Source organism: Sparus aurata, chromosome 2 (genome assembly GCF_900880675.1).
Source record: "Sparus aurata chromosome 2, fSpaAur1.1, whole genome shotgun sequence".
Classification (NCBI taxonomy): domain Eukaryota; kingdom Metazoa; phylum Chordata; class Actinopteri; order Spariformes; family Sparidae; genus Sparus; species Sparus aurata.
In genome coordinates, this window is record NC_044188.1 from 23,450,390 (window position 1) to 23,469,170 (window position 18,781).

The 18,781-nt window shown below is 40.5% G+C and overlaps 6 protein-coding genes across 9 annotated transcripts; all 6 read right to left on the reverse strand.

Moving 5' to 3' along the window:
- Positions 1–1,041: 1,041 nt before the first annotated feature.
- Positions 1,042–2,308, reverse strand: foxg1c (forkhead box G1c). The gene has a single exon (XM_030438536.1). The coding sequence runs from the start codon at positions 2,248–2,250 to the stop codon at positions 1,042–1,044; it is 1,209 nt and encodes a 402-aa protein (XP_030294396.1). The 5' UTR covers positions 2,251–2,308.
- A 1,838-nt stretch (positions 2,309–4,146) lies between these two features.
- pglyrp5 (peptidoglycan recognition protein 5) lies at positions 4,147–6,371 on the reverse strand. Its single transcript, XM_030438544.1, has 4 exons — positions 6,132–6,371; positions 5,822–6,020; positions 5,546–5,664; positions 4,147–5,395 (listed from the first exon to the last, which is right to left on the reverse strand). Exons 1-4 carry the CDS (start codon positions 6,142–6,144, stop codon positions 5,220–5,222), a joined length of 507 nt encoding a protein of 168 aa, XP_030294404.1. The 5' UTR covers positions 6,145–6,371; the 3' UTR covers positions 4,147–5,219.
- Positions 6,372–6,713: 342 nt separating this feature from the next.
- On the reverse strand, positions 6,714–9,331 carry polr2i (RNA polymerase II subunit I). Its single transcript, XM_030438553.1, has 6 exons — positions 9,162–9,331; positions 8,932–8,986; positions 8,582–8,655; positions 7,818–7,892; positions 7,174–7,225; positions 6,714–6,995 (listed from the first exon to the last, which is right to left on the reverse strand). Exons 1-6 carry the CDS (start codon positions 9,221–9,223, stop codon positions 6,933–6,935), a joined length of 381 nt encoding a protein of 126 aa, XP_030294413.1. The 5' UTR covers positions 9,224–9,331; the 3' UTR covers positions 6,714–6,932.
- Positions 9,332–9,401: 70 nt separating this feature from the next.
- LOC115594448 (complement C1q and tumor necrosis factor-related protein 9-like) lies at positions 9,402–11,835 on the reverse strand. Its single transcript, XM_030438545.1, has 3 exons — positions 11,755–11,835; positions 11,390–11,465; positions 9,402–10,222 (listed from the first exon to the last, which is right to left on the reverse strand). The coding sequence occupies exons 2-3, from the start codon at positions 11,430–11,432 to the stop codon at positions 9,828–9,830; spliced, it is 438 nt and encodes a 145-aa protein (XP_030294405.1). The 5' UTR covers positions 11,433–11,465; positions 11,755–11,835; the 3' UTR covers positions 9,402–9,827.
- A 970-nt stretch (positions 11,836–12,805) lies between these two features.
- Positions 12,806–14,576, reverse strand: LOC115597082 (complement C1q and tumor necrosis factor-related protein 9-like). Of its 3 annotated transcripts, none has more exons than XM_030442707.1 (3): positions 14,005–14,576; positions 13,655–13,710; positions 12,806–13,384 (listed from the first exon to the last, which is right to left on the reverse strand). In XM_030442707.1, exons 2-3 carry the CDS (start codon positions 13,677–13,679, stop codon positions 12,954–12,956), a joined length of 456 nt encoding a protein of 151 aa, XP_030298567.1. In that variant the 5' UTR covers positions 13,680–13,710; positions 14,005–14,576; the 3' UTR covers positions 12,806–12,953. The 3 variants fall into 3 exon arrangements, with proteins under 3 accessions (XP_030298567.1, XP_030298589.1, XP_030298578.1); XM_030442729.1 differs by having other exon boundaries at positions 12,806–13,363; positions 14,005–14,567; XM_030442718.1 differs by lacking the exon at positions 13,655–13,710 and having other exon boundaries at positions 12,806–13,363; positions 14,005–14,575.
- A 51-nt stretch (positions 14,577–14,627) lies between these two features.
- LOC115597084 (complement C1q tumor necrosis factor-related protein 5-like) lies at positions 14,628–17,409 on the reverse strand. Of its 2 annotated transcripts, XM_030442752.1 has the most exons (4): positions 17,311–17,409; positions 16,718–16,791; positions 15,806–15,865; positions 14,628–15,708 (listed from the first exon to the last, which is right to left on the reverse strand). In XM_030442752.1, exons 2-4 carry the CDS (start codon positions 16,758–16,760, stop codon positions 15,311–15,313), a joined length of 501 nt encoding a protein of 166 aa, XP_030298612.1. In that variant the 5' UTR covers positions 16,761–16,791; positions 17,311–17,409; the 3' UTR covers positions 14,628–15,310. The 2 variants fall into 2 exon arrangements, with proteins under 2 accessions (XP_030298612.1, XP_030298604.1); XM_030442744.1 differs by lacking the exon at positions 17,311–17,409 and having other exon boundaries at positions 16,718–16,828.
- Positions 17,410–18,781: the final 1,372 nt, after the last annotated feature.

Here is an 18,781-nt window from a genome sequence, read left to right on the forward strand (position 1 = left end):
CTTTTCCACATTTTACTTTAATGCTTTAGTTCAGCTGATAATCAAAATCAGTCCCTAGTCCTTGTAATGGGCTTTAGACTGAAACTTTAAATAACATAGCAGAATAAGAACAATGAACAACAGCAGGTTTTAATGAGGTGCAGAAAAAACACAATTAGAAATGCAAAAAAATGTGTTATCACCCTTTAATTACATATGGGCTCATTAAAACGGTGACGTGATATTTTGAGTTGCATCTATAAAGAAATCGAATAACTGCTTACATTGTTTATTGTTATTGTACATTTTTAAAAACGATTTCAAAATAAGTACATGACATTTGTTGTCGCTCACATCAGAGCGAATCATCCACAGCTTCCCAGCACGATGCTGGTCAACATGCTGCCGAACGAATAACTTCAGACAGAGTGAAAGCTTAATTTCCTTTTTCACAATTGTATTTCATTTCTAAAATGCCATTTTCAGGAATTTTGCAGGTTAATTTCAGGTAATGGCATCAGGGCGTAAAACAGTGACATGCGCGCAAACATCCCTCCAGTTATTTAACTGCGGACACACACACGGAAAATAATGAATAAAGTGGAGGAAATGTTTCTACAACAGGAAGATAGTTTCAGTCGACAGATACAGCCCAAGAGGCCTTGGTTTTTTTAAGTGATCATTTGAGCCTGTCCCTGATTACTCTGATGTTTTAAAAATAACACAAAACGGATTTTTGCGCATCTTTTGGAAAGGACGCCTTGGCTCAAATTTGTTGTGTAAGCATCAGCCCGTTTTTGTTAATTTGACACCAATTGCACACCACGCGGACTGATTAAATAAATAAAAAAATGAACAGTCAAGCGCAAAATAATTCGGATTTCAATTTCGATGTCATTCACTGTAACAATAAGAAATTAGGAAAACATTGCGGGGACTTCATTAACTGTTTAACGCGCTCAAAAAATTCCGGTGTGCAGGTACCTCTTTATGCTCTGGCCTTTTACTTGCCAGCTTTGTTCATCTAAATTCTACAGCATTTATATCTTCATGACTGTGACTTTATTTTTCTATATTCCAAGACGAAGGAGGGCTTGAACAATAATTTGTAAAGTCGCCACAGCAACCCCCGAGGTCTGAGTGACCGCTCTTGGATAAGAATTGTCCTGGGGACGTCTTGGCCGTGGCGCACTCCTCTTGGCACGGACCAAACGTTGCACCACATGGTATTTGGTGAGAGTAAAAGTAGCTGGTTTGTCCGGAGATCATGTTAAAAGAGCACGGATCCGACAGCGGCAGGGTGCACGCAGGGATGGATGTGGAGAAGGCGGTGCAGGCGGCGCCGATCTGGTGGCGACGGGATTGCGCGCAACTGAGTCCGATGTAAGACATCTCCTGGTGCGTCTGCACGAAGCGGTCGGCGTCCCCTGCACTTGTTGCACTCAGCCGGGACCGCTGGGAAACAAGCGATGCGGCGTGGTTGGGGAACCGAGGGTTGGCACTCAGATAAGTCCCTGCGCCGAGGTGGGTGCGCACCGGTGCTTGGAGAGGCAGGAACGGCGGCACCGGCCAGTAAAATGGTCCCGCTGCGGCCAAGGTCACGCTGGCTGCGGTGCTGGAGGACATCAGACGACCTCCTCCTCTCTTCAGAGCCAGCTTGGCCCTGGAGCCAGCTACGGCCCTGCGCCGGAGCTTTCCTGATGTGCCACCTATGAAGACGTCCTCGCTGCAGGGGTCCAGCATCCAGTAGTTTCCTTTCCCCGGGTCGTCATAGTGGCGCGGCACTTTAACGAAACACTTGTTCAGACTCAAGTTGTGCCTGATGGAATTTTGCCACCCTTGTCTGTTCTGTCGGTAGTATGGGAAGTTTTCCATGATAAACTCATAGATGCCGTTGAGTGTGAGCCGTCGCTCCGGGCTCTGGCGGATGGCCATCATGATGAGCGCGTTATAACTGAAAGGAGGTTTCTCGGGTTTAACGCTTTCTTCTGCTCCCCTGCTCTTTTTCGGTTCTCCCTTATTCCCCCTTCGATTTCCATTTGCAGTCACAGATTTGGTGTCTACTTTAGCGCATTGCTTTGGGTTTTCGCACTTCTTCTTTTCATTGTCAAAGTTTTCCTCTTCCCCGGACTTCTCTGGATGCAGTTTCTGGGACGGAGAGGGAGGCTCCTGGTCCTGGCCACCCGTCACTCCCTCTCGTCTCCACAACAGGCTGCTGATGCTGAATGAGGACTTGTGGAAAAGTCGGTCCGAAGTTTTCAAATCCTCCATCTTAAAGGTAAAAGTCGCAGCTAAGTTCCGCAAAGATGCCCGGTGATCGGAGCAGAGCGCGCCACTGAGCCCGCAGAGCAAAGATGCGCTGATTCAAAGTGGAGAGGAGCCAAAGACGCACCGGCCAAACAGCGTGAGAGCAAGTGCGCATGATCACAGGAGCCGAGGACTGGTTACTCACAGAAAGTAGTGCTTCGCGTTGTGACTGGATACAACAGTGAAACAGTCGGAGGCGTAAATTGTGCGTGAGACGAATGGATCCTCATGTTATAAAACAGAATCGCCAATTAACCCTTCTCGATACAATCAAGACGCCTCAACAAGAGATCAGCGTGCCAATTAAAATGCGTTACTGGCAATGTCACGTGTGGGTCATAATTTAAAGGATCTAAAATAAGCATAATAATATTTGGGAATAACTAAAAAAAAAAAAAAAATACACGTGCTACACAATCACACCGTGCCAACACACATTTGAACCCGGGTTTAAAATGAGCGTGCTGTCAGTCTGTCTGACTGATCACTGAACTTCCGCGACTCGTGAAACTCAACCTTCTCACACGCGCCTTGCCCTCGGGCCTGGCCTCGGTCTCCCTCTCTCTGTCTTCCTCTCTTCCTTTCTCTCTGTCTTCCTCTCTTCCTTTCTTTGTCCTCTTTTCCTTCTCTTCTCTGTGTTCACACCATAAATTTGGTCCAAATGTCGATCAGAATAGGGAGGCAGAAGCAGGGCTGGATGGTCTTGTCGCCACTAGGCCCAAACAAACAGCAAAGCAAGATGGATGTTGCATGCCCAAAATTGTGACTCGCTTGTTTCTTGACATGTTTCAAGATTTCAAACAATTCTAAAAAAAATTTGGACAGAAAAGCGGAAATGGACTTCATGGCAGCTTTGTTTTTTAAATGAAAATGCAGCAAACAGGCCTGCATGGGCCCAAAGTCCCCTCTTGGCTGTTACTGCATATCTATCTCTGCAGATTCTCTTTAAGTCAGCCTGGTTTACTGTAATCTGGTCAAAATTTTTTTTTTTAGGAAATGTAATCATTTGAGCACAGCTGGTGCTGATGTCTTGCACATCTAAAAAAGATTTTAGACGAAGTTTCATCAAAACTGACAAAAGCCAACCAGTTTCCTTCTCCAGCAAAGGTTGTAAAACTACGATCAAACAAACCAACAGTGTTTCTGCTATTATTAAATAAGTTTATGTAAGAGAGGTGGATTTATAATTAAGGTGAGTGTGTGTGTGTGTGTGTGTGTGAGGAAGGAGAGAGAAGCAACTATTGTTCTCACTTATGTAGACAGTGATTCATCCCGTCACACGTGACTGAGGCATGTTAAGACAGCAAGCCTTATAATATTTTACTGTCTTCTTGAAGTTACATTAAGTGATATACGTCATATTATGTTCCTTGTGTGACAGCTTTGGTTTAAACGTCAGCAAATCCCATTTTTTTTAAAGAGGTTATAATATTTTCAGCGTCCTGCTGCACTATTTCAAAGACGTCTGTCCAGTTGAGTGTGAATAAACCACTTCACCTGAGCAACAGTAGGTCTGTGATATCTGAATTTGACAAAAGAATAGCTCAAAACCATCTTTATATTTATTTGACCTTAAATGATTATCTGAGGGACACAGGCAGGGGCCTCCAAGGTTTTTGAGCCTTTGTAGAACATTTTAAATCAGTGTGAACAGGGGTTCAGGGGCATGACAAATCACATTTCTTAAAGGCTTCTATAATAGGAATTTTTTTTTAACACTTTCACTTCATTTTCATTTTCTAACATAAAAGTTACAGAAAAATAAAACTCAAATTGAAATGAACCTTGACTTGTCAAAATGTATTTATTATTTGGAAATTTCACAGCAAACCATTGGCCTCTGCGGTGTAGTGACATGAACATGCTACCATCAAGGTAAAACCCAATTCCATTAATTCATTAAGACAATGGTTAATTAAATAAGTAACATGTGAACATTTTGTATAATCTGGTATAGGAACGGCTGCAGTTCCATTGTAGGCTACTTAACCACGGCCCTCACTTTTTGTTAACATTGTTATCAATTAAATCAGCTGTTCTACTGGCAGTTTTTCTTTTTAGTTTAATATATGAGACATCAGACATGACGCAGGAACTGCACATTTAATCTGTTTGCAGTGTACCGTCTCTTAGTCAATTTGATGGGGCCCTCCCTGATAATCCCTGCGCTGCACAAGTGAGCACTTGTTGGGAATGTTTCAGCCACTGCAGAAAGCACGCATTGTTGTCTCAACACTTATAATCCGCTTGGATCTTTTGGTGTGCTCAATATTTAATTCCATGTCTTGTACTGTATTGTTTACGGTGATGTTGCAGCAGCACCCTGACAAAAACAGTTTGTAGGCTTTAATATCATGTATTTCATCTTTAATTGAATGAATTCTGTCTGAAGGACTGTGGCAAACCCAGTCATCCGCGGGAGACGGCCAGCAAATAGACTTTCACACATACATAAGAAATACATCAAAGAGTCATAATATTGCTGATACATTTTTTTATGAATTTCCAAAAGACCTGAAACATTACTTTAAAACAAGTTTCATATATACATTTATCACAACACAGCTCATTACTGATATCAAGGGAAGCACAAAGCAATGCACAAAGTAAAATGTATTGTCTACTTATATTCATGTTGCACTTACCCTAACCCTAACCCACTAATTAACTGAAAAGTGGCATGATTTACCTGCCGTAACAATGACAGCATATCAAATGAAAAGCATTTTATGCAACTAATGCTGATTGGATGCATCCAATACAGTGGCTCCCTCTGCTGTAAATGTAATGTCCGACAGGCTGTGAAACATGCAGGACCTGTCACAAACCTCCCCTTAGTTAAAAAGATACCCAAGATAGCAACAAAAGAATAAAGAGATTTAAGATATGGAAAGAATTTCCCACACAAAACCTGTCCTAATCTGCCGTGATCTTTATTTGGAGCCCTTCAGTTGGGGAAGTGCAGCATAGAGTTTTGCTCCTGGACAATCAGTCTGCCCCTTATCTCTGTGTCCAAGCAGGGCGAACTCTGGGCTTATAAAGCCCTGAGCGACACCATCCTGCAGCAGCTGTTTGGCTGATGATAGTGCCTCTGTGCTTGGCGTGTCATCTGAAATCAAAAGAAGCAGCATTATCATGACGTGCAAAAAGTTATCTAAACTGATACTCATAAAAGCTGATGGTCCACAGAAAAGCCCTCGACATATCACGCACTCTTATTGTTATCAAAACACAAAAAAGTATTTAGGGGTGAACTTACTGTTGAAATTCCCCATGAAGGCAATCCCTAGTGAGTCATCATTATTGTATTTGGTATGTGCTCCTACCACACCCCAGCCACGGCCCTCAAACACTGTACCATCTCCTCCAACGATGAAGCTGAAACATACAGAAAGTGTGCAGAAGCTCATTAGAAGGACTGCGGAGTTAGTATTTTTTTAACAGTGTGTCAACGCTGAACACACAATGCTTTTTAAACATCACTCAAAAAATGACATCTCCCTGTTCGAGCACAGTCGGCACCAGAGGTACTCACTTATATCCAATGTCATCAAATGATCTATCGGTCATATGCCCTCTCTGGATGCTGACGAGACGCTCCTTGCACTCTTTCAGGCCTGTGCACTTCGGGAGGGCAGTGTGGTGTATAAAAACCCTCTGAGCCGGGCCTTTCAAAGGGCTCGCCTTTTGTTTAGGGGCAGCCGCTCCCCACTCCTCCCTCGAAACAATGGTCACTGAAAAGCAATTGAAAGACGATCAAGAGCATATTAAGAATTAAAGCTTGTCATAATGAAAAATATAACATTTTTTAAATTTCAGTAGTTCACGGCGGTTTGTTGTCATACCTTTTTGGGCCATACCTCTGTGCACAGATGCTGCTGGTTATGACGACTGACTGGCAGCAGACTGTGCAACAGCATTATCAACAAGCTTATATGAGGAGGCGTGGCCCTGGGAAGTACACCTTCCTTGTTCTTTTGTTCTTCCGTGTGGATACATGTTGTTTGAATGAGCCCATAAGTTATTTCCACACCAGTCATGCTGGCTGAGTAATGTCTGCAGTTACCCAACAGGTCCTTTGGAATATACATGTATGAAAAAGAAGGAAGCTGAATCGATACTGGCAATATTCCACTGTGACAGACAAACTGTGGCCGTTTCCTTCCCACTGACCGGGCATGACCGATTTAAAATGATTTCATGAGAGTTTTAGGAGGAAATCAGTATTATGGCTTTTGCAATATTAAGTACAGTAGGGTGTATGTTTTTACCATAGATTGAAACGATACGTGGTGTCACACAGATAAAAATCAGTAGTCTGATATCTAAAAAAAAAAAAACCTGAATAACTTTTTATGCTGATCAAAGGCACAGGGTGTCTGCTAACATTTGATACATGTTTACATTAAATTAAATACTCAGAGACATTTGAAACATCCAAATCTTTTAATCTAACAAAACACATTTGAAAATGACAACTCTTAAAAAAACTATTAATACATTATACAAAGATAATTCTAAGGTCTGCAAACATCAGCAGTGCTGCTGTCCAACAGCTGCACAGTAAGAAATAAAGAGGCTGTTTGAGCTTGAGTATGTTTTTCTTGTGAACAGCAATACTGTAGACCTCTTCATTATCAGTAGCTTTACTCTGTCCATCTGTGTCCACAGTGAGGGGCCGTGCAGACGTAATACAGTCTCATAGCGTCCTGTCAAGAGAAACAAAACATTTGCTTAAGATAGCAGACACCGGTTTTCATAACTGTTTACAAAATGGTTCGCTTGTCATGCTTAGCTGACCAGATAATGCTAGCAAAATTAATCACAGACAAACAATATTAAGATTACATGTCTTGCATAAAGTTTTTCATTAATAAAGTTCATTACCTCAGCTTTCATACTGTGAGACTGGAAGAACACTGCCTCCTTGTGACCACATCTGGGGAGAGACATTACACAAAGTCAGAAACTGTTACAAACACAGTTGCTCAGCGCCACAAAGTCTCAGTAATTTCACAACCAGATAAAGTCCATAAGGATGATGGCTATCAATCAGACAAAAACAAGTTATAAATAAATAGTTCTTATCCAAATTGAAATGCTGTAGCAAAGAACTGACTGAATAATTCTGAGTTTAATCCCTCCCCCGTAACATGAAGGGTTTGTTGTTGTTTAATGTACAAAATTGTTCAGACTTAGTTTTGACAGCAAGTCTGCAGTAGCTTTAACCCAAGTGGTTTTCGTGTTTACTCTGTTTCTGTGTTCACTGTAACTTCAGGCAACTGTTTGTTTGCATCAGACACAACATATGTTGAGTATATAAAGGCTTGTTCCCGTTAGCAAGGAATTGAGGAGTCAACTTCTGCTTTTTCGTGGTCAGAGATGTTTTTCAGTGCTTGATGTCCTGAAATGATATACTAAATGTTGCACTATATATATAAAAAATAACAGGAATAATAACCCTAAAAATGAAATTTATTGGGGTTCTCCAGAGGGGATGAGTGTGGTTGATGTATTATGATTGAACTTACTTGGGACAGGGGTGGTCCTCTGTCCGGGGTAGCGTGGGATCCTGAGATACATCAGCGATGATTTGTGTCAACTCACTTGGTAAAGAGAAAAGCAAAATGCTTGATTACTTACCAACAATTACTCCTTTAATAACCAACATTATACAAGTAGATGTGAGATGTAATTTTCCAGTAATGTGGGCATTATTAAGGGTTCCCTATTACATGTTTTGCCGCACATGTAGTCACTCAATACATGTTAACACCATGATTAAAGCAAAAAGGACTCGGTTTTCCAGTTTGAAGGTGCAAATTAAAATCAAGCAATTCTGTTTACTGACTTTTGGCAGATCCCATTAAATGTCACACTGCTCTACTGATGCGATTTCAGTGTGCACCTGAAAGTCTCTGGATATTGCATTTAACTTGATTTGTCAGTGGCCAAATTTGTGCCCATTAAAAGCTGCTGTGCTGTTTGCAAGACAAGCAGGATGCAAGTCAAAGAGGAACTTAACACCAAGCTAAAAGGTGTTTGGCTTGTTTCTCAGAAACTGATAGAAATGAGCTTTTGTTTGCGCCTGTAACCACACAAAACAGTGACGTCACATGGTCCTGTGTACACCTGAACATCACTACTGCACTGTGAGGACCTGGAAGTCAGGTAGAAACCAGGTGCCCAGGAGGTGTGAAGTTACTCTTTCAAGCAGCAAGGGTGATATATTAGCCAATTTTAAGATAATTAAGATCTTGTTCATTTAATGGGCCTTGTGATGCCTTTCACTTACTCGACTTCATGGGTGATCTTGTTGACATAGATGCAGCTGTTGTCTGCCTCTTGTTGGTAGTCACAGTTCCTGCACTGTGCACAGAGCATTCAGAAAATTACTACAGGTATGAAAAAGGACATTTAAGACTGACTCAAAATGATGTATGAACCAACTTTGAATTGTATCTTTTAATAGCTCTATCTTTAAACAGTTGTTTACACATTAATGAGATTTGAATGTCGCTTTATGATTTAAACAGTCCTTCAAAACACAGTGCTCATCCTGCTCTACCTTACTCTCGAGGTAAACTAAACTCGAGTCAATAATCAAACACAGCAAATTACATTTCCACTGGAAACTCAACTTACCGCATAAAGCAGGATACGGTTCTCCTTGTCTTCTTTGGGATACAACATGTTGTTACTGGAAAACAAAGTCAGCCGGTGAGTTCCCGAGTTATAAAATAGGACTTAGCTGTTAGCGTTATCCATGCATTAAGAAGCTAGGTCAACATGCGTATGATTACCTTTAATACTTTTACGCTAGCTAGCAAGCTAAGTTGTCTTAGTTGCTAACCTCTATTCTGCCACAAACTCACCATTCTTGACAAAACCGTATCCCGACAAATCCCGGCTCGTACGTTCCGGTCTCTAAATCCATCAGTAAAACTCTTCGTTGGAGCTAAACCTGACAAATAATAAATGTGATGCTCTGTTACTTCTTCTACCGCCGCTACCGCTTCCGCTTGTTTGAAAACAGACGATCTGCGCATGCGAGCAGTTAGATGTGTGATGATATCTGAGACAGCGCCTCTAGCTGCCGGAGGGAACAGTACACGTCGGGGCATACTTCTCTTTTATTTGCATTTAAACCATACAGTGTTACATTTAAACCACACAGTGTTAATTTAAACCATAGTGTTACATTTAAACCACACAATATTACATTTAAACCATACAATGTTACATTTAAACCATACAGTGTTACATTATTATTAGTCAGATGTATTTGCACAACAAAGTTCACAACAAAGTAAAACATTGAAGTTCTTGAGGCAAAGGCTCAATTTAACATTATCGTTTCAAAATTCAGCTAACAATAATAATAACAACAATAAAAAATAATAATAATAATAACGATGATGATGATGATGATGATGATGATAATAATCATAATAATAATAATACACTGAAGTGGTACTGGCTCTTTGCAGGAAAAGAAAAGCCCAGCTGAGAACTTGAGTGACATTTTGTCACTAATGCCATCAACCCAAGCGTACACCACTAAAGACAGTGTCATTATCATCAGTTGCAAAGATATCGTTTCTGCCAGGCCCCCACACATCCACCCAGACTTCATCCTGTTTAGACAGTTTGATCACACTGCTGGTACTAGCCACTTGGCTACATTTATCAGGCAGAGTAGTGTGGTACAGTGACACTACTTTCTCTCCATTTTTAAATATAGCGCACTGCCCTCGCCCATACACAGACACATGCACAGTGAAGTGATAGAAGCCATCCACGGGGCAGGAGAAGATGCCAGTGTCAGGACTGTAGCCTCCTCCCTCGTTGACCAGCACAGTGGCAAACTTCAGGGCTCCAGAGAAACAGGGGTAGCTGTCCTCCACTTTCAGCTTGGCTGTGAAAGCAACAGTCCCTGGAATGGGCGACATCATTATAATTAGAGAAAGGATGTTACAGAGCTGTTAAACAACACCTATTCTGCAAATTTAGAAATGAAGAGTTCATGACTGAAATGCATCAGTGTTTTGTGATGTGACATGTTGTTTCCAGTTGGGACAATTAGACAATAGGGACTGTATGGATAATATCATTATTATTACATTATGATTTGTTTCTTCTCTGCTCTTGACTAAGAGAAAAATTGCCACACCCTCAAATATCCTCAGCCAATCCTAAAAATCATAATATACTGCCTACTTTAATTACACTCATCCTCCTCAGTAAATGTTGTACTGTCCCTTCAAATACACAAATATATACTATATTACAAAAGTACATTCTTATAAAATTTTGCATTGAATAGGTCGTCACACTTGTGCTTTAAGGGTAACGCCACAAGTTTTACACTTTAAAGTGTGTTTCTTTGGGAGTACTGCTGCATGTGCAATCTTGCCACAGGTGATATGATTCACTGGCTAAGTTGCATTGTGGGTAATGTATGCACCAGGTTCTGAGAAGAAAGAAGATTGTGTGAAATAAAAAAGGTGATATTTCTGCTTATGCTGCAATCGAAGAAAGAAGATTGTGTGAAATAAAAAAGGTGATATTTCTGCTTATGCTGCAATCGACTTGTTTTTAAACTGTCGATAATGAGTCCAACAGTGTTACAGGATTATAATGCTAGACCAGTGAACTGCTTTTCAAAAACCCGGCACCTATATTACACACAATCCACTTTAATGTGTAACACTGGTGGAGCCACTCTTTGAAATATCTCTTATCCTGTTGCTGTTGTGTATTAATGCAACATAATCATCAAATGCCCGAGGCAGGAAATGGCACTGACTGTTTGGGGCGCCGTTTTCTTCTCTCTCAAATTTAGCAAAACATCTCTGGGCACATAAATGTGTGACAGGTGTGTCCGAGGAAGATACAACTTCAAAACAATGAGAGGAACTTTCCTCAGTTGACTTGATTCCTGCAATCAAATTAGTATTTAATATGCCATGTTTTATTCTCTTTGACTGTCTTCAGTTATATGGGCAGCACTGAATAAGTTATATACAAAAAAACCTTAAAAACACATATGAGCTACACTTAATGACATAACGGGGTTTGAAAGGCTGTTGATTTTTTTTACCTGATGGGGAAAAGTTGTCTCCACGGCTGGGTTCATAGGCCATGACTTACAGGTTTGATGATGTGGTGCTGCACGTCTGTTGAAAACAGTTATTAAATGAGTGCATTTTCTGGATGGTTACATAATATCTATATCTAACTGTGTGCAAACCACAGGTTTTGAAACTTGTCAGTTGCACGGTGACACGTGACATATGCTCACCGACTGAGTAGTCAAAAAAAACCACAATGAACTATTAAGGAAGTTCAGTTTTGCTGTCTTTCACTGTGTTTCCCTAAACAGTGCAAAACAAGTGCATGCTAACACTAAGATCGATCTGCAAGACCTTTCAGTTTGGTATATTTTATGAGCAAAGGTCTTCTTACCTGTCGCTGTCCTGCGGGAGAATGCTGCATATGTGAGAGCAGAGCTGAGACACAGGCTGAAGTTGCTCATCTGGTTTTCAGTTGCAACCTGTTCCATCAAGTTTTTTTCAAATCCTTTTAAATGACGGGGGAGACTTTATTTTACAGAAGAACCAAAAAAGCAAAAAAAAACCCCCAAAAAATCTTGGTACATTTTTTTTTTTAAAGAAAGTATTGTTCCTGGCTAAATTGTGACATTAAAAACACAAAACAACACAAAATGAGAGCAGGCTGACTGGAGTTTCAGGTAACCTTATTGGACACCTATAGAAGTATATATGTTGTGTAGAGAGAGATCGAAAAAATAACTATACTGACTAAATTCTTCCAACGACTTCAGGACAATACACTGGAGGGAAAATGTGCAAATCCTTACATTTAAGAATAAATGACCTGGAGACTCAGTGTATTTGTTTAGTTTAAACTAAAGTCAGGTGTTTTAGCTACAACCAAGACTTGAAACACAACTGCCTGCTCCAGTTAAACCAGCAGGAGCCTCGCCACTGGTTCAGATTCTCCAAATTCCTCTCAAACAGCTGCTTGTACTGGAGGACAAAATGGATCACGAGCACACTGAGTGGCAACTTATCCGTGTTTTCAGGCTCTGATAACTTGTCTTGTGTTAAATTATGGTCTCTCAGTAGAGACAAATACAATATAAATCGCTTGCATTTACACATAATGTACACATTTTGAGAGTTTGTCTTGAAAATGAAAAAACATCATAATTATATCTCATAGATGACTATGATACAAAACATACTGTAGTTCTAATTCACTAATCATTGTCCAGTGTTAATGTCTGTAATTGTGTGTGATGCCAATGGCACGTTCCAATCTTATTATTTCAATTTTAGTTTTCAGGGTACTTTTTTGTACATTTAGCTCGTGAATGTTGCCTGTTTCTCATCACAGGTTCTGATAGCCATAAAAAAAATAGGTTTATTTTATCACAAAGTTTCTGCTCTTATTGAGGATTACATCACCATGGTGCTGAAGGAGAGATGAGAGATGAGTTCAATGCAGTTTAATAATCCATGCATGATATTTTGTTTAGTTTCAGACAAGCAGCACTTGGAATTTAAAATGAGAAGATCACAATGCATGAGGACAATTGATAAGATACTGTATGATGATCATAACATGTGATAATGACAGATTTATCTCAAATGAAACCCAGTGAAGATAGTATCATTATCCTCTGTTGCAAAGATGTCTTGTCGACCCAGCCCCCATAGATTAATCCAGACCTCGTCTTTCTTGGACAGTTTGACCACGCTGCCGACACTGGCCACCTGGCTGCTGTTATAACTGAGTCTATCCGTCAGATTCCTGTGATACAGGGACACTACTTTCTCTCCGTTCTTGAATATGGCACACTGTCCGCATCCGTACACCGTCATGTGCACCATGAGGTGATAGAGGCCGTCCACAGGGCAGGAGAAGATGCCTGTGTCAGGACTGTAGCCTCCTCCCTCGTTGACCAGCACGTTGGCAAACTTCAGGACTCCGGAGTGTTTTGGGTGGCTGTCGTCGACTTTCAGCTTGGCTGTGAAGGCAACAGGTCTGCCTAAAGTGGGTAAAGCCAGTGCTGGTGATTAGACATAAAACGGTGTGAATTTGTTTCAAGTTTCATAGGTTCAGAGGTTACAAAGGCTCTCTGTCAGCCCACCCATACAAGCAATTCAAGCTCTTTTGTGTTCCCTTTCTAAATATCATCAAAATAAAGCACTGTGTGACAACCTTGAAACTGTACATACACACCAAGCAAAATGTGTACATGGATGCAGACATTTTTTACATCACGACTGCTGTACAGTCGGATGAATGCACATGTTTGTTGATTATTAAAAGCTTTTACCGCGTGAGGAGGTGTCATATGCCATGACTGAAGACTGATGAAGATCTAATGTGCTTCTGTAGATATAAAAAATAATATGCAAATAAGCTTTCAGTAATATAAGTAAACCTGTATGACTTGTGGTACTTGACCTAAGTATTGATTTTATGCAAGTTTTCTGGACAGTTTTTAGAGTTAAGATTATGCAGCTTTTATACATTTAAAGGAAATGACTTTAACGTGACCAAACACATCATTGCAGTACCACAAGTCAAAGCCTGTAAAACATTGCCAGACACTTTTGTTAAGGTTTCTTTAAGAATTCTGACACACATACTTCAAATCTACACATGCACCAAATAGATCCGTACCTGTTGCTTGCAGAGGAGTGTTGTGATTTTTTTCTCTTGCCATCAGCTGAACATCACAGAGACACAATGTGAGGTTGTTTTTCTGGTTTGCAGAGTTTTACCTGCTGACGCAACATGTTAAAAGGTTAAACACCAACAACAGAGCAACAACACAGTGGTTATGTAGTGTGTTTGACACATTTTGGCATTGGTGAAGGAAGGAAGTGGCACTGGTGCAGAGATTGTCTCATGACTGAACAGACCACAGAGTGACAGCACAGACATGTTGCAAGTTACACGGAGCAGGGAAAATGACAACAGAAGAAACAGATCATATGGATGAATGATCCTGTTTTTGCACAGTATAAGCATTTCAGGTAGTTCAGAAACTGATTAATAGTGGCAAAGACAGTAATTTGCAGAGTTTCTTAAGCAATGGTTAAGCAATGACGGAGTTGTTTGTCTGTACTAATTACAGACTGCCTGTTTGCAAAGGTGAAACTCACATATCACACATTTCGATCGCGTTTCTTCAGACTGATGTAACTCGTCTGTAACTATATTTAACATGATTAGTAAGTAAACCTAAACATGGAGGGAAATTATGAATGGAAGTGAGAAATAAACAGCCACGCCTTCCCAAACTAGCGATCAGTCGTAATGACGCTGCCTCTGGCTGTGACATGTCTCAGCTCTGTTTAAGAAAAACAGATATTTTGGAATGTTCTTGGCAAACAAGGTGGTGTTTTAAAACAGGTACGGTTGGCTCTGTCATGTGAGGTCACGAATTTGCAGCAATGCAGTCAGTGGTAGCAGTGTTGTGGTTTAAGATACATGTAAGAATAACAGCCAAACCAACTCTTGTTATAGATCTATTCTACTAAAATGAAAGCTGATCAGTGCTCAAGCTGAGTGAAAGTTGATGTTTGACAGTTGTGTATGAAACTTGATTTTTTTTTTAAGAAAAGGAGATTCGTATGAAGTGGGAAAAACTTGGAGTATCGTTTATCCATGTACATAGTTCTGGTGTGAGTTGCAGAGTTTGGGAGATATTGGCCAGAGAGACTGATTTTAGGGTGAACTGTCCCTTTAATCGTACACAGTTGCTTTCAGGTTTTATGTGCAGTTTCATGCAGTGAATTCATTCGGAGGCTCCACCTCAGTTTTGAAAAGTTGAAGACATGTCCACTCCATCACTTTATGACCACACAGCAAATGATCATTTATCTCACAATACTGTTCAACATATTTACACACATTTCATATCCTCCATTTGACTCATTGTGGTTAGCATGTGACGCTGTAGGGCCCTTTGACCCTGACTCCATTAACCTAAATAAAACCCAACAAACACTGTATCATTATCGTCTGTCGCGATGATCTCATGCCGACCGTGACCCCATAAATTAACCCACACCATGTCTCCCTCAGACAGCTGCACTGTGCTGCTGACACTGGCCACTTGGCTACATTTATCAGGGAGACTCGTGTGGTACACCGAAGCCAAACTCTCTCCGTTTTTAAAAATGGCGCACTGAGCCCGCCCGTTCACAGACATGTGCACGGTGAAGTGGTAGAACCCCTCCAGCGGGCAGGTGAAGATGCCCGTGTCAGGGCTGTAGGCCTCTCCCTCGTTGACCAGCACATCCACGAGCTTCAGGACACCAGAGTGGTAGGGGGTGCTGTGAGCAGTGTTCAGCTTGGCTGTGAAGGCGACTACTCTTCCTGTAGCGGGGGCGACAAAGCAGATCAACTGTGAGAATACATTTTAAGTCTGTGTGGTAATATGTGAGTTATTCTCCTCAGATGACGAGTGGCTTACTTGGTGGGACATCAGGAACAAGAGTCCTTCCTTTTTTCGGTTCTTGTGGCAGAGGTTCGCCTTAAAGAGTGATCAGATAACGGTGACATACTTAGTTGCTTACTGTACTTTCGTTGGGTCATCTCGAACAAGTTCTGTTAATACAATAATCACACTGGCTTACTTGGTTTTCCTTTTTTTCCTTTCTTTTATTGTTCATGCCATTTTTATTTCATCAGTTTTATGAATTTGATCATTTATTTCTTTTACACTGTAAAACCTGACAAAGCAATCTTGATTACAAAACATCTTCCCCTAACCCTAATTACTGATAAGTAAAAAGGATTAAACATTTAATATATATTTTTGTATTTTTAGCTTATATAACTTAAATATAAAGGAACCTTTATTCAGTAATTCTAAGGTAATCAGTTTTCTGACGTTTAAAAAATTAATAAAGTTAGTTTCAATTTTATTTTCTTTTTCATTTGATTTTGATATTTTTTTTCCCATTTAGCTACAATAAAGCAATTCATTCTGTGAAAAGTTCTGTTGTTGCTTTTACTAATTTGTTTTGTAAAGGTATTAAGCTTAGTCTCACAGTGCTGCCTTATATTACATCACTGTGAACATGATCTGTGTTCAATAGGAGGTAAATGAAATAGGAGTTGAAATACACGTGGCTAAACCAAAAGCATGCTGTGTCGTTATTTCTAAAATGTCTAAATAATTATGTTTTATTATGTTTATTATTATTTTATTGCTCTTGTTGCTGAAGCGTTTGAATGATCATTGTCAATAAAAAAAGAGGTTATGTCACTATGTTATTGTTACTTGACCACTATTTACCTGCCATCACACTGACACACTGTCTTATTCATAAACGCAAATTGAAATGTGAGTCTTTGCATACAGTAATAAAAATGTGTTTACCATCTTCACCAGAGCTGTTCCCAGGACAGCAGATAAACTTCATGATATGAATCCAACGACAACCTGACAGAGTTCTGTGGAAAAGATACAGACATTGGATAGAATTTCTAGATTAACTTTTTTTTCAGATATTACTGAGCAATGTCTATTCTGTAACATCTTTTGCTCACTGTGAAAGGACAAAAGTCCTGGAACTCGTTATCTGATCACTTGAAATTTACAGAAAAAGAGCAACCAAATCCTGATTAATAAAAAACTGTACTCATGTCTAGTTTGCTCCCTATTTATGTCATTGCTTTAAATTCTCATAAAAGTTCCTCAAGAGACAGGTGTTGCAAATTTGAACCTTGCATTGGACAACAGTTTGTCTGTCCCTATTGAATAAACGAGGTGTGTAATATGACAGCATACAGTTGCCAGATGTGTGAGATTTCCCACAGAGTAAGACACAGTAATAAAAAGTTTGACAATCACAGAAACTACTTCTGCTTACCCCCTTGCCACTATCTGAATTAGTCAGAGGTAAAGACATTTTATGCTGTCGAGTGATATTGACAAAACAAATATGCATGAAATAGTGAAGAGCTTCTTACCTGCTGCTGCCCAGGAAACGAGTGTTTGCTGCTCAGCTCGCCAGACTAATGGAAGCAAAGACGTGTGGTTTTTCTGGTTTGCAAAATGCAGCCTTTTCAATAAAGCTTGGAAGAATTTAGAGGCATTTTTGTGTCTGTCTGATGCATTCTGTGTATTTATCTCACACCATCTATGGACCTGGAGTTATCAGTCAATCAGTGAATCAAACAATCAATCAATCAATCGATCAACTGGTGACTTTCTACATGTGAGGTTGTACATCTGGGTGTAATGCTGCCCTCTTGTGAGACATGACCGACGATCACAGTAAAAAATGTGTACGTTGGTGGATGACGCAGTAACACCCAGCACGCTAACCTGTCCTCTAGGACCTGCTCCCCCTCACCTGCCCACCAGCTGCTGCCTCTGAGTCTCCAGGTCATCTCCTGCACATGATTGCAGCTCAACTACAGCACAGCAATGAGAAAAAGCCTCCCAGTTAATGTATTCTTGGAATCAATTCTCGGATTATTACATTACGTAGATCGTTTTGCTGAAAACAAATACAAAATATGAAGAAATATACTTCATAAAATTATAAATGGTGTGGTTGTTGTCTGAAATAATGTGTTGATAATGTGAGGGCTGACATCCCGGGTTAAAACACTGCTCTCTGCTGGCCGGGTTAGGGAGAGCTTCCTGCCTTTATAATGAGAGGTGTGGGCATTTAATGTCTCCTTGCCTGGTCATTTGATTTGATGAGAAATCTAACAATGTTTCTTTGTATATTCAGTTGTAGTGAAGCTGTGTCCCTGATTGATCCTGACCAATGTATGCTCTGTAGCCCCATGTTGAAGAGGCAGGCCATAGATAATAGTTTTCGTTCGTTTAACTTGAGGTTTATCACTGGTAATAAAACCACCTAATATTCGGGGAAATTCAGGTTTTATCTCATCCCCTGCTTGAGCCACAGTACGCAGCCGAGCGTCATTTTTAATCAGGGCCCCAGATTGAGCAAGATAACTGAAATTGGTATGGTAACACAGGAGGGTTATTTCCTCATGCTCACCGTGTTGTCCTTTTGCGGACCAAGTGTCAGACTGCCGGGCCTAATGTAATCTGAGTCGGCGACTACCATACATTTTGTGTGAATCGTCCACAGTTTTGTATTGTTGCTTTGACTACAAACTGTACACTGTCCAAAATTGGATTCAGGAATGTCCTTCAAACTTTTGTGAAGCTAAACTGGATTTCAATTGATCTTCTTTTTCTGCATAGGCAGTGAGAAGATCTGCGGGAATACGAGTGGGATACACACTCCTCCTTCATGCAGTGCCTGTAGGCCTAATGGTGGTTGTCTCTTAACTGACTTGTATTTAAAACAGAAAGGATGCAGTGCAGCACATTTTAGCCATTAATTGTTGTGAAACAAAAGTGTCTGTCTTAGACTTACTACTGATTTCTCCTCTTTCGCATTCTCTCCACAGCAGC